This window comes from Prionailurus viverrinus, chromosome B2 (genome assembly GCF_022837055.1).
Source record: "Prionailurus viverrinus isolate Anna chromosome B2, UM_Priviv_1.0, whole genome shotgun sequence".
Lineage (NCBI taxonomy): Eukaryota > Metazoa > Chordata > Mammalia > Carnivora > Felidae > Prionailurus > Prionailurus viverrinus.
Genome location: NC_062565.1, coordinates 125,257,675 through 125,272,754, shown reverse-complemented (window position 1 = coordinate 125,272,754; position 15,080 = coordinate 125,257,675). Strand labels below are relative to the sequence as shown.

At 45.7% G+C, this 15,080-nt stretch overlaps 1 protein-coding gene across 5 annotated transcripts in view; it reads right to left on the bottom strand.

The window, feature by feature from the left end:
• Positions 1-15,080, bottom strand: part of ARFGEF3 (ARFGEF family member 3) — a 188,144-nt gene that overhangs the window by 6,120 nt on the left and 166,944 nt on the right. For 4 of the 5 annotated variants that reach the window (XM_047859292.1, XM_047859293.1, XM_047859294.1 and 1 more), the window contains 6 exons: positions 14,045-14,221; positions 12,055-12,169; positions 11,060-11,162; positions 10,690-10,821; positions 8,045-8,166; positions 2,884-4,102 (listed from right to left, as the gene is read on the bottom strand). In XM_047859292.1, coding sequence (XP_047715248.1) covers positions 2,884-4,102; positions 8,045-8,166; positions 10,690-10,821; positions 11,060-11,162; positions 12,055-12,169; positions 14,045-14,221 — 1,868 coding nt within the window. The remainder of the gene's footprint in view (positions 1-2,883; positions 4,103-8,044; positions 8,167-10,689; positions 10,822-11,059; positions 11,163-12,054; positions 12,170-14,044; positions 14,222-15,080) is intronic. The other variant, XM_047859295.1, reaches the window with a different exon arrangement.

Here is a 15,080-nt window from a genome sequence, read left to right as displayed (position 1 = left end):
CACACACATGATAAGAAAGAAAAACAACCTTAGTGCTGACAAGCAGAAAGTTCGAGGGGTCTGGATAGAAGATCAAACCAGCCCCAACATTCCCTTCAGCCAAAGCCTAATCCAGAGCGAGACCCTAACTCTCTTCCATTCTGTGAAGGCTGAGAGAGGGGAGGAAGCTGGAGAAGAAAAGTTTGAAGCTCGCAGAGGTGGGTTCATGGGGCTTAAGGAAAGAAGCTGTTTCCCTAATCGAAAGTATTGATTGGAAGCTGCAGCAAGTTTTCCAGAAGATCTGCTGAGATAAGTGATGAAGGCGGTTACACTAAACAGATTTTCAATGCAGATGAAACAGCCTTCTGTTGGAAAAAGACGCCATCTAGGACTTTCATAGCTAGAGGGAAGTCAGTACCTGGGTTCCAAGGGCCGGCTGACTCTCTAGTTAGGGGCTAATGCAGCTGGTGACTTTAAGTTAAAGCCACTGCTCATTTACTATTCTCAAAATCCTGGAACCCTTAAGAATTATGCCGTATCTACTCCGTGCTCCATAAATGAAACAGCAAAACCTGGATGACAGCACATGTTTACCCATGGCTCACTGAATACTTTAAACCTACTATTGAGAACTGCTACTCAGCGAAAAGGATTCCTTTCAAAATATTACTGCCTGTTGACAATGCACCTGGTCACCCACGAGCTCTGACGCAGATGTACAATGAGATTCACGCTGTTCTCGTGCCTGCTAACACAACAGCCATTCTGCAGTCCGTTTCTACTTTCAGGTCATTATTTAAGAAATGCATTTCATAAGGCTCGAGCTGTTACCGTGATTCCTCTGCTGGATCTGGGCAAAGTAGATTGAAGACCTGGAAAGTATTGATACTGTTAACAACATTCATGGTTCATGGGAAGAGGTCAGAACATCGACATGAACGGAAGCGTGGAAGAACTTGATTCCAACACTCATGCAGGACTCTGAGGGGTTCAGGACTCCGTGGAGGAAGTAACTGCGGTGTGGGGGGAACAGCGGAAGAGTCAGAAGCAGAGCCGGAAAATGGGCCTGGATTGCTGCCATCTCATGATCAAACTTGAATGGATGAGGGGTTGCTTCTCATGGATGAGCAAAGAAAGTGGTTGCTTGAGATGGAATCTACTCCTGGTGAAGACTATTGAAATGACAACAGAGGATTTAGAAGATTACATACACTGAGCTGATGGAGCAGTGGCAGGGTTTGAGTGCATGGATTCCCATTTTGAAAGCAGTTCTAGTGTGGGTCCAATGCTATCAAACAGCATTGCACGCTACAGAGAAATAATATGTCAAAGAGTCAATGCAGCGACCTTTATTGTCGCCTTATTTTAAGAAAGTGCCACAGCCACCCCAGCCTTCAGCAGCCACCACCCCGATGAGTCAGCAGCCATCAACATGGAGGCAAGACCCTCCACCAGCAAAAAGATTATGACGTGTTAAAAACTCAGATGAGTTTTAGCAATGAAGTATTTTTAAAATTAAGGTATGTATATATATTTTTAGATAAAATGCTATTGTACACTCTATAGACTACAGTATAGTGTAAACATAACTTTTATATGCTCTGGGAAATAAAAAAATTCATTTGACGTGCTTTGATATTTGCTTTATTGCAGTGGTCGGGAGCCAAACCTGCAATATCTCCAAGGTATGCCTGTACCAAAATCTTATTTATTCCTCATATTTTTAAAAACTCTCCTGCCTTCTCATAATGAAGAAACTTTATTTATTTTTGTGAGGAGGAGGAGAGAGAGAGAGAAGGGAGGAGAGGGGCAGAGAGGGAGACAGAATCTGAAGCGGGCTCCAGGCTCTGAGCTGTCAGCGCAGAGCCCGATGTGGGGCTTGAACCCATGAACCGTGAGATCATGACCTGAGCCAAAGTTGGATGCTTAACCCACTGAGTCACCGAGGCGCCCCTTATGAAGACACGTTAAATTATCAGTCTCTATAATGCCTAGCAAACTGGAATAGGACTACCATACGTCTCTGTTAGACTAGATTAGCAAAAGTCCAGTCAAAGATGATTTTTGTGGGTTCTAAAGTTTAGTACTATGTTCAAAATACTTTAGAGGAAAAAGAGGCATCTTGCAAGATTCATGCTAAGTCCAAATTTATGTTCGTCCTAAGAATACGGTTATGTGTAGGTTCATAGAACCCTAGGATCGAAGATCTTCTAACTTATGCCTGCAACAGGGGCCCGCAATCTAAGCGCCCAGAGTATTTTGAAAGGGCTCCTGCTCACTCTAGATTCCATTTCTCTTTTCCCATCTCATCAGTTCCTAAACTGAACAAACGCTACCACCACCGTTTTCTTCTCAGGCTGGGTTGTTGATGCCTCCACGGAATTACAAACATTAACTATACAAAGGAACAGGAACGCTCCGAGCCCTCTAAGGAATGAGAAGTTTTGGGTGCTCAGAAGGGGCTAGCAAAACTTGGGACGAAAACAGTTCATTGGTAGGACCACATAATAACGCGTGCTCTGCCTGTGTCCTTTACATATTTCCTCAGGGCATCTTCAGACACACTCGGGACTCCATGCCAGAGAAGGTATGTTCACTTTAGAAGCTTTAGCTTCATCTCATTTATCCGAGTGAGCTCCAGATTCTCAATAATATCTCTTGGAACCCATAAAACCATCCCTGAAATTATCTAAGAATCAAATTTCAGTTTCACACAGAGTGACGCAGACAGATGCTGCGTCTTAGGCTCAGGCCATCCTCTGACTTTGGAGGGAAACGGTCAACTCTCAGAATGCGTATGAGTGTTCTGTAAGGGGGGCGTGTCTGCGCTGTCACGGGGGACCCAGCCTCCCTCTTGCGCTGCCAGGCGCGCCTCCCCGCAGCCTGGGGCTGGCAGGAACCCACCTGGATCTGTGCCTCGGCGTCCCTCCCGGACACACTCAGGGAGCTCCCGGTGGAGCCAGAGCGGGGCCTCTTCTCCTGTCGCAGGAGCTCAGGGCCCGCGCTGAAGGAATGCCGCATCTGCCCTTGGTCTACCAAGTGCTGGGGACGCTGAAGCAGCGGGGAGTCCTGGCCCCGTGGACCCAGCGGCTCGCCCTTCTTCTCCGCTTTGCCCTCTTTGGGGAACGTGGGCAGGTTATGCTGCTGTTTCCTCTTTTTGTATTCAGTCATCAACTTGGAAATGGTTTTGTCGGCCGCCATGGTGTAGATTCTGTTCCCCGCGTTCTCCCACCATTCTTTCTTCCGGCTGGGATCCTTCTTCTCCACCTTGGGGCTGGGGGGCAGCAGCATGTCCCCGCTGCCGGCCCGCAGGCTCCCCGGCTCGCCGGCGTGATCCCGCGTCTGGCTCCGGTCGTCCTCAGAAGGCGTGTCTTTCCCCGAGAACCCCCCGGTGGATGGGGTGGAGGACTCCGACTGGAAGGACGGAAGGATGAAGAACGGGTCACTCTTGAAGATGGGAGCCTCCTCCACGCTGTTCTCCAGGTCAAGGTGCATCTGGATGTAGTTGGTGGACAGCTCCATGCACAGCTGGTGCAGCCTCTTGACCAGCCACACCCAGTCCGCGTTGCTGATGGGCTGGACACTTAGCGACGGCATCCGGGCCCTCCACTGCCTCTTCTCCTTGCCTCTCGGGGGGCTCACCTGGGCCGTCTCCTCAAAAATGTCTTCGTCTTCTGAAGAGCACTGCTGGGAGGAGTCCGTGCTCCTCTCGTCGTCCTCGAAAAGGACTTTCTTCACTTGCTCGGCCGTGATGGTTTCTTGGTTGGTGAGGACCGCGCAGACGAGCGCGTGGAAGTAAATGTTAAAACTCATCGCGGACTGGCGGTAGAGGTTGGCAGCGCCTCCGATCCCAGACACCTTCTTCAGCAGGCACTTCAGCCCAGGGCTGGTGTCGAACTCTCTGGCCGTCCTGTACGAGTCCAGCAGCAGGTCGAAGATGACCGCCAAGTTCTGCATGGAGATGTACCTGAGGAAGCCGGCCAGCTTGGCCTCGGGCACCTGGACCGTCTTCTCCTCCCCGGGGGAGGGGCCCTTGACGAACTCTTCCAACAAGATGTCGTACAAGTTCTGGAGCAACACTTGATGCGAGAGCAGGCTCACCACAATTTCCCTGAAAGAAACGCTTCAAACGAAAAGAAAGGGATTGATCAGTAGTCTTCGTTCGAACGCGAGGTTCTTTAAAGCGATTCGGATGTTGCACGTTTTGGACCGACGCGGGTGAAATGATAAACTTACTTATAGTTTAATGCCTTCCTTTAAGAAGGGGCATTACGTGGTAACCATTTTCACCATGATTAATGGGATTGCTGATACTTTTTTAAAAATCTAGGAGCTATAATATTAATGTATTATAAAAACTATTAAATACAGGCATTTTATTTCCTTCATAGCTACGAGTCAGGAGGTGTCAAACCAGAGAGTAACAATTTCTGGTCAATTCTCTGCATCTTAATCGGCTTTCTCCTCTGCGCTTTGGCTTTTTTTCTCAAACTCCAAGACGGCAGCAATCTCACTGAAGTCTGGCTTTCTAGGGACCGCACTTGCTTACCAGGATTAACTGTTAATGCTCTAGCTGCCTATGTGTAAAAACTCCAGTGCTGCCAACACGTGAGATGGAGAAGAACCAAACATGTGCAGCATGAAGAAAGAGGTACTTTAACGCAAGCTTTGTAAGCCAAATTGAGGAGAGAAAGCAGCATTCACTCAACACACGCAATTCTCTTTTGTGTCCTCTCCCGCCAGCATGGCCAGGGGACTCCTTTGCGGGCCCTGAATGCTCTTTTGGATCCACGGAGATACCCCTCGTGTCAGCTGTGTGGGATGGGGCGAATCCTCCCTAGACATCTAGCCAGGCCTCCTGGTTGAGAAGCGGGCACAACCCATCAGTCACGAGGACAACTTCCTCCTCGTCCTTATCAGGGCACAGCCCACATATAAGGAAGGTTTAGAAATGCCCTTTGACGATGTGGCCTCTTCTGTTTGGTTGCATTCTTATACTAAGAAAACAATTTCAATTCCAGGTACTACCTTCAGCTGAAAATTTTAATTCCCCCACGTGGCTTGTGGTTTCACATTCTTTTCATTGCTCTGAAGAACTCCACGCAAATAGCTTATGCCATTGTGTTGCAAACTGATTCCCGTGATGGGATAATTATAGCAAGACGGCAACTCTTATTAATAATGTTTATTTCAAAAATCCAACCATTACGTTAGTATGTCTAGTTATGACCTTGCATGTAAAAATTACTTTTTTTTTTTTTTTTTTTTGTAACAGAAAGGAACACAAATGCTTCTGTACATTGAAAGGCTGACCCTGCCCTTTGTGCAGTGGTACACTGAGGGAACACCATATGCTCAGCAAAGATGGAAAGAATGAGCAGCGAAGAACCGTCACCCTTTCTAACGAGTCACTTAAGTAATTGTTTTGGTGGTTAAGCGCACATGACACGAAGTTGCTATTTTGGCCATCTTAAAAAGTACAATTCGGTGGCATTAAGTACGTGCACAATGTTGGGTAACCGTCACCGCTATTTCTAGAACTTTTTCATCTCAAACTCAATACTTACTGCACAGTAACTCTCCATTCCCCCTTTTGATAAGTTAGCTAATTAATTTTTAATTTTTCGTCCTCCGCCTGATAATTTATTGAAGGTATAGGAACCCCGAATATGCATTTTTCCGAAGCAGAGGGCTCGAAAAGCCACCAAATTGGTCTAATACTTTGTGTCTACAACTAAAGGACACTAACTGTAAGGGAAGTCCTGTCACCAATTACTCAAGTCTATACCCTTGTCTGTCTTCTTCACCACACTCTAAAGTCCCCAAGGTCCAGGGCAGTATTTTATTCAGCTGTGTTCCCAGGGCCTGGGAAAATGTCTGGTGAGAGGAGCACTCAGTTAAGTATCCAAGACGAACCGAGTAACCAAAACTTATCGGTTCTAGGTGCAGGTGCCTGAACAAAATGTTCTACGTGAGAAATGGCTCTGACGCTCCAACCCCAGGGCCCTGGCAGCCTGGACTCCTGAAGCAGGAACCACAACCAGAGGGGTGAGTTTGATCAACCTTCTGAAGGTATAAACACCATAGCCCAGAGGACATGATCTATCACCTTCCCTGAGAACTGGAAAACCCTTCACCAGCAAACACTTAAAAAGAGGGTTGAGGGGCGCCTGGGTGGCGCAGTCGGTTAAACGTCCGACTTCAGCCAGGTCACGATCTTGCGGTCCGTGAGTTCGAGCCCCGTGTCGGGCTCTGGGCTGATGGCTCGGAGCCCGGAGGCTGCTTCCGGTTCTGTGTCTCCCTCTCTCTCTGCCCCTCCCCCGTTCATGCTCTGTCTCTCTCTGTCCCAAAAATAAATAAACGTTGAAAAAAAAAATTAAAAAAAAAGAGGGTTGACGCAAGGCCACATTTGAATTCTGGAGGATCTTTACCAACCGAGATCCCCCTTTTGATGCTTTAGGATATAAAATGGCCAAGTGTGCGTGTAAAAAGAACAGAAAATCCCTTTTAGGTTCAAGCTGACTGATGTAGCAATAAGAAAACAAAGTGGCAGCAGCAATACTGAGGAGATCAAAATTTCAGAAAGATATCAAAAAAGCGACATAACTGCTTATAGATCTGCAACTCTTAATCATCTTTTTAAAAAGACCCGGAGCAAACAAAAATCCATAGATGATTTTTCAATTTGTCCTACCCAAGCGTTTCAACCTTTTGCTCAGCATATAGCATACCCTTTAAAGGAGGGGACCGTGAAGTGTTCAGATGCCAAGTGCAAAGGAAAGTCCTCCTCCTCGAGTTAATTGCATAACAAGTGGCTGACTTAAGACACGCTAATGTCAGTATCAGCGATAAACAGATTCCTGAAGTACTACTTCTCAAAGCTCTCACATTAGGTGGGTTGTCAATGCCCAAGCGATTTAAAAACTGCACCCAGATTTCTCTTTATTCATATTATAATCTGAATTTGATTTAGGGCTTTTTAAAATTTATTTCCATGGGTGATTTCAATATGGACCTCTGAGGATGCACTGGACTGCATATAAATGAACTTTCTTTAGGTCTAACTCCTCTTGCTCTCTGTCCTGTGCTAAGTTAAGGTCTGTACTAACAGTCAAATCCAAGGATGCAAAGTGGCTCCACCCTTTTGCTGTGTCCCTGGGTAGGTGGCCCAGCCTCTCTGAATGTTTCCTCGTGGATAAAACGGGGGTGGAAATACCTAGCCACTCTATTCCACATATAGTGCTCAAACACTTATCATCATTACCATTCTTGTGTCGGAGTTTAAAAATGGAAATTTCAGTCATGGCTATTCTCATTCAAGTCTAGGAATAATAGTTTTCAGCAAAATGATAGTATTTTAAAAAGGCAAGGTTCTTGGGGCAGGGCAGAGATCTTTCTGTCTCCTGACAGCTGTCTTGCTCTTAAGAAGTTGATTTATTTCTCCCTGAAATAATATAAATCATGCCTCATGTTACAATTTTCTTAAAAAAAAAAGGGTGTAATATAGTCCTAAAAACACACTGAGTTGTGTCCCCCCACCAACACCACTCATGTTGACATCTGAACCCACAGTACCACAGTGTGACTGTATTTGGAGATAAGGTCTTGAAAATTAATCAGGTAGACCCTAATCCATTATGACTGGTGTCCTTATAAGAAGAGATTAGGACACAGACATACACAGAAGAAAGACCATGTGAAGACATAGGGAGAAGGCATCCATCCAGAAGCCAAGAAGAGAGGGCTCAGAAGAAACCGACCCTGCCCACACCTTGATCTTGGGCTTCTAGGCCCCAGAACTGTGAGCAAATACAGTGCTGTTATTCTGTTAAGGCACCCAAGTCGGCGGTACTTTGTTACCTCAGCCCTAGCAAATTAGTACATGTGAAATGTGGAAACTTTGGTGGAGAGGTGAACAATTTTCTGCGAAAACCTTGGCTAGAGGACTCTATGACTGTTTCCAGTATTCTCAGCCAAAGCTTGGACTACAATGAGCCAGAACGGAAAATAAATGAGCTCGGCTCGTCCTAAGTTCCCCACATGTTCAGGCTGGTTAGCTGCTTACCTTTTCTTGGTATGTCCATTTGGCTTCTCATCGGGAGGCAGCTCAATAATGAGCTGACAGGACTGAGCGTGGTCGAAGTTGTTTGGAGTCTTTGGTGAGCACTGGGTGTCCAACATAAACACCTGCGAAGACACGCAAAGGTACAGTTCAGAGCCCCATCATCCTCGACCTGACTCCACCAGGGATTAGCTGGGTGGCCCTGGGTAAGTGGCTTATTCTTTCTACTCATTTTCTCACCTATAAAGTAAGGTTGATATTGAGGTTTCCTACCTGGTGTGTTTGCTGAGAGAATTAATATGTGTATATTACATACACATAATGTTGGAACAGTAAATATTCAGAAGTTAGCGGCTGACACTAACACTACTCACTAGCTTTATCATGTGACAGTTCATTACACTCCAAGCAGCAAGTGCTGCTATTTAAGGTTAATTACGAGCACGTAAAGAGGGGCTCTGTTGGTGGAAAAAAAATCTGATTTTGATGTCAGTTATATTCTATCCAACACAGGAATAAGAAATTAATTAGGACCTCCTGTCGGGACTACTAACGTGGACCTGCAATTCTACCAGACAGTGGGAGAAGTGACTAAGGAGATAGCAACCGCTTCCCAGTCCTGACCTCCGTGATCTCATTTCACATGACTTCACAGACCTTCGCTACCTCCCTTTGGAAATAGAAATAGTCGTAAGGAACTTTTCCTTTGTTTTACACAATTTAGAAGGGAAAAGTTTCTTATCAGATTCTCTGGGTTATCTGAAGGGTGGACACAGGAGGCACGTGGGAAACATCTGTATCTAGCGGTGTAATGATGTCCCATTAGACAAGTTATCCCATCAGAGGACCACCCTCTGGGCTTCTCTGTTACAGTGCCTTAATGCCGCAGCGGTCCACAACAGCCATGCGGATGTTAGTGGTTCTTCGCTGCAGCCTTATGACCTTTCTTCTGTTCCAGCCTCTGTGGACGGACCATGGATGCTTCAGAGGGATGTGCTTTCTCCCTTCAGAACAGTACAACTGTCACGGCCTGAGATATCATGAGTGTTGATGGCAGATGATGGGAGAAGCGGGAAGTGGAAGGTGGTCCCACTATGTGAGGAGTGCTGGGGAAAGCCCTTTAGAAACCAGGCCTAGCCTGGAAACTTCTCAACTGATAATCGGGGTATCCTGGATTATTAATGTACTAAGGGGAGATTTTTTTTTTTAATTTTTTTTCAACGTTTTTTTATTTATTTTTGGGACAGAGAGAGACAGAGCATGAACGGGGGAGGGGCAGAGAGAGAGGGAGACACAGAATCGGAAACAGGCTCCAGGCTCCGAGCCATCCGCCCAGAGCCTGACGCGGGGCTTGAACTCACGGACCGCGAGATCGTGACCTGGCTGAAGTCGGACGCTTAACCGACTGCGCCACCCAGGCGCCCCAAGGGGAGATTTTATTAAGAATTTGAACAGATCTTATAGAGAAAGAGAGCCTCTGAATAAAACCCCTACTTCACTTTATTTTTCTAAGTAATTAGAACGTATTTATTCAATGATTGAATCTGACATTGCATATACATTTATAAAAATTGCTTAATTTTATTTATTTTTTATTTGAGACAGAGAGTATGCGCGGGGGCAGAGGGATAAAGAGAGAGAATCTTAAGCAGGCTCCATACTCAGCGTGGAGCCCGACGTGGGGCTTGATTCCGTGACACTGGGATCATGACCTGAGACGAAATCAAGAGCCAGACCCTCAACCTACTGGGCCACCCAGGTGCCCCACAACTGCTTAATATTTCAAACATACCACACACGTATATGCAAAATACCTTCTGTATATGAAGACATAATTCATATATGTCTGTTGCCATTACATGAGACTGTATTCCCCATACCCACTCACTATTATGAATATATGTAAATTTAGGAACAGGGCTTAATTACTGCTGGAAGCCCATGCAGGATTTCTTGGAGGTAGACTGACGTGTTGCCCAAGTGTTTGGGGGCATATCTGTAGCCAGTGCTAATGCTGGAAGGCCTTTTGTGATTCAGTAACTCCCTGAGTCAGCAGACATTTACCAAGAGCCTTCTATATGCCCTGCTCTAGGGCGAATACACAGAACGTGCTCTCTGCTCCTCAGGAGCTCACAACCAACTTTCATGAGTTCTTTGACATCTGCCAGAAGAAAAAGTCATTGGTACATGGTGATCCCTGCATGAGTAAGTATATGTTAATTTCACTTCTCAGTTACAGTCAACTGAACTGTGAGTCTGCAAATTATGCAACTTGTAAGTGCCATCCTTAGGCACTCGTAGTCTGGCAGTAACATCAATGTTTAAGCAAATACAGATAATCTAAGCAGTCCAAGCAAGGCAAGTGGTATATGAAGTGGAAGCGGCCAGTCAGAAAAAGGACTCTATCTGATCTGGGCACTGGAGGACGCAACAAGCGAGAGACAGTAGAGACCATCCTAATGCTGTTGACTGGGTCAGTCATTCCTCTTAAAGGACGGTACGGACCAGGCGCAGAGGAACGACGTGTACGTCCCTAAGGGAGTGGAAAGCAGTCTGGTGATGTGAGAGCATCAGGAAGAGGCTTCTAGGATCACAAGCCCTAGTCCCAGCATCTAGCAGCCCCTGGGATCACAAGCCCCAGTCCTTACCTGCTGAGCCATAGCTCGAATGCGCCAGTACTCGGCCTCCGCACTGGGGGAGGAGGAGGGGGCGGCCACCCTCACCTGGCAGCCTTCCCCACTGAAGCTCTCCGTGCCGCTGTGGAAGCAGCCCAGCAGATCCTAGGGAGAAACACAGCAGGCGTTCCCTGGGTGCGTCCAGGCCCCGTCCCGGAGCTGACACTGTCCCTGCGTCCGGGATGGAAGCACTGATCCGACAACTTCTCTCTCCCCCTCTGCAGGATTGCAGGTGAGACAGCCTGCTAAGGGGAGGAGGGCAGAATCCGGGTGCCCGACCTGACAGGGGGAGGGGGCAAAGGAAGGCTGGACCCTGCTCGGGCTCCTCCTGCCCGCACTTTACCTTCACTGGCTTGAGCGTGGCGGAGAACGCGTCCTGCAGGGCACAGCACGCGAGCCTCCACATCTCCTCGGTGAACACGGGGCCCGCCGTGACGAGGACGTACCTGCCCAGGGAAACAAGGAGATCCTGAATCTGTATGTTTGTCGTCACACGGTGTAAGGACTTATAGACGCGTGCACAGATTTATTCCATAGCTTCCATAGCAGGTCTCACTGCCTCTCATCACTCCTGGCTTCTGCCTGTGACGTTCCATCGTCCTAACACTGTTCCTAAAGCATTTGACTTTAGAAATGTCAACGGGTCCCCAGTGTAAATAGGGCAATGTTTAGGCTTGCATGCAAGACTGTATATATTCTGTGATAGGTTTTCCATTCTAGCTCCATTTTCCGCCATTCCTCTACAAAGGACAACCAAACTCACCCCCCTCTGCCCCCGCCCCCGTCACTGGTAACTCTGATCTCCGTGCTCATGTTTGTGATGCTCTGCTTGTGAGTCCCCACCGATCAAAAGCTTACCAACCTCGGGGATCTGACCAAGTGTCATTAATACGAAAAGCCCTTGCTGACCACCCTGCTCCCCGGCCCTCCTGTCCCTTCTTGGCATGGAGGATAAGTCTTTACTGTTATCATTTTTCATGGGTCTCTCTTTGTTATGTCCTTTAGAAAAGGCTATAAGCCTCTTGAGGGTAGGGATCTTGACTTCTTACCCAGCAGAATACCTCGTATAATGCCTAAGACGATACATGTTTGCTGATTAAACACGAAATGAGGAATTATTAGCATATATAGGTGTGTGTGTATGTATGTATGTGTATATATATATACACACATACCTATATATGCTAATAATATATATATACACACACCTATATATGCTAATAATAGACACACACACACCTATATAGTCATTTTTACCTACAGAAAGCAATCTAATTTCCTTGGATTTTATAATAAAAACTCTTAATTTTGTGGAGCGCCAGGGGATCTTTTTCTCACCTAATACAGGAGCAGCCCACCCTGGAGATGGTCTCTGTGGGCTTGGCCACGCACGCCACCAGTAACTCAAACAGGTCCTTCAGCATCGTGTTGATCATGCTCTCATACCTGATATCTATGGGGAAAAGTAAGACCACGATTTCACTCAGTAAAGGAGGGGGTTGAAATGGCATCTGCAGCGAAAGGAGGAAGTCCTACAAACATCTGTGAGAAAAGTAATTTTCTTGGATTTTTTAAACTCAATTTTAGCTTGTATTATCCATTTCAAGATGAAATATATGTGGTTTGCCTTCGTGTGTCGGTGTGCATTCAAAGTTAAGCGTATAATTCACCTACTTTACTCATTTATTACTATTAGGCGGAATACAGCATCTACAGCCTGAAGAGTGGCTAGCAAAAAATTTAAATTCTTCAAAAAACAAAAAAGGGAAAAATGAAACGTATACATTCCTTATTGCTGATAGACTAAATTGAATTCAATGCTCTCAGCAAACAAGACCTCTCTTGTCTTACCACTTCTTGAACTTTTCAGTCTGGCACACTATCCCCAGACCAAAGGTGAGACTTCCCCAAGTCATTCTATTTGTCCAATTCAAGGGACTACATCTGTATTCTTTTCCCTCAGAGTCCTTGTGATGCCACAGATTCCATTTTCAGTAGGATCATCAAAGGTTCTGGGCCGTGCAAAAACAATGATCTAGATGAGAACATCTACCCCTAGGGACAGTTATTGCTTACACGTGGAAAAATCCACTGGTTTTCTTTCGCGATGGACATTCTTTTTTGTGGGGCAAATGGCCCTTCAACTTAGTGCAGCTACCCACTTCTTATCTTTGCTTTTAGACTCTCCCTTGGGGTGACTGTCTCAGCAGATTTTCTAATGTCTCTAACAAGGGAGTCTCTTACCTCACCTCTCCCTTTATAAAGAAAAGAGAAAGGCCTGTAGAATTATTACTTTTTAGCGCTTCTTTTGAGGTGGGGAGGGGCTGGGAGAGAAGGAGAGAGAGAATCCTGAGCAGGTTCCACACGGTCAGTGCAGAGCTGGATGCGGGGCTCGATCTCAGGAACCTTGAGATCGTGACCTGAGCTGAGATCAAGAGTTGGACGCTTAACCGACTGAGCCACCTAGGTGCCCCGGCATACAGAATGAAAACTTCTAGAGTTAACGGCGATTCTTCTTCTGTTCTCAAACTTCCAACTCTTCCTATGAAGAACCATGAGCAAGAATGTAGATTTCACAAATGGTGCTCCACTGGTACCACAGCTGACCTATTTCCCTTGCCTCTAATTCCTGCTTCAATATATTATCTACCACACACTTTGAGATCTTTTTCAAAGTGCCACAGATATGAAGACACCTTACCCCCTACCCTCTTAAACAACTTCTTGCCTATACTTTAGGCCGGTTCTAAAATCTTATCTCCTCCATTTAGCCTCCCCAGATGAAGCAGGAAGATATACACCCGTCACTTTTTTAATGTATTCATTATATATTTGAACTTGCCTCCCCTCTCCTCATGCATAGACATACTAGATGGAATTTTATTTTTAGTCACATATGTACTGCAAGTATCAATTTTCATTTTCATCATCTACTACGAGAAGGTTGGCCCTGACCACATAATTCTATTTTCGTCATTTCTGGACAAAAATCATACACTGGGGGGGGGGGGGCACCTGGGTGGTTCAGTTGGTTAAGCAACTGCGACTCAGGTCATGATCTCGCGGTTTGTTGAGTTCGAGCCCCGCATGGGGCTCTGTGCTGATAGCTCAGAGCCTGGAGCCTGCTTCGGATTCTGTGTCCCCCTCTCCCTTTGCCCCGCCCTTGCTTGCACTGTCTCTCTCTCTCTCTCTCTCTCTCTCTCAGTAAATGAATAAACATTAAAAAAATTTAAAAAAGTCATATCCTGGTATTTATAAGCACATTTAAATGGTGACGCTTGCCACGAAAAGAAATCCTCAGCATGGACTGCTGTGGCACCATAGATACCTGAGTGTATAAAGCTTTGAATGTGTTCCACCACCAGCTCACAGGACAGGCCAATGGCATGCTTGAAATTAGCAGAAGCCACATCCCAGTACGAATGGTCTTTATGGCTACGACAGAGCCAAAGGGACATCACAGGGAGGAGAAGGTGAACCACCGCATAGATCCCAAACCCGGGTCCTGGAAGAGAAAAGTCAGCATGAGAACTGACATGAGTCGCAGAGCTCTCCTGTAGTGCAAGGGAAGCTCCTGCCATCGCTTGGCATCGCCTGTCTCTTTCCCGGGCATCCCCTACCCTCTGAGAAGCTGCAAGGAAAAAGAACTTACTACTGATTGGGGAATATATGGTCTTCGGTGGCATTTTTCTTCTTTGTTTCTGATGATTTTACTTATGGAAGTGACACATGAATAAATTCATTAAAAAAAATTCAAACACCGATAAAGCTATAAAGGATCACCTGATTGACTCCAGTCCCCAGATATGTGTGTATGTATCTGTAGGTTTATAAGAAATACCCTCTAAAGTGTAAGTACATATGTCTACATGAAACACTGAAAAGCACATTCACATGTGTTAGAGACCATTCGTTGTTAGCAAATTTAGGTATTCCTCATTTTGACTGCCACATTCCATGGTATGTATACACAGCAGTTATTTATCCGGTCCTTTACTGATGGACATTTAAGGTGTTCCTAATTTTTTGCTTTATAGACAATGCTACAATGAAAATCCTTATGAAAGTGATGGATTTTTAAAGTCTGATTACAAAAGTAAGGAATCCTATTTTCCCCCTTTTTCTAATAAACAGAAAACACATGGGAATACAAAGAAGAAAAAAGCTCACCCACAGAGATAATCACATTTTGATGTTTGACTTCTAGTCTTTTTGAATGTGCATGTATATTTATAAATGCATAACATTTCATAAATTTGAGATTGTACTCCGTAGTATGTATATTTTAAATATTCACACTCATTTTAATGTCTGCAGAATATTTATATGCTCTTACTAGAATTCACTTAACCCATGTAGGGTGC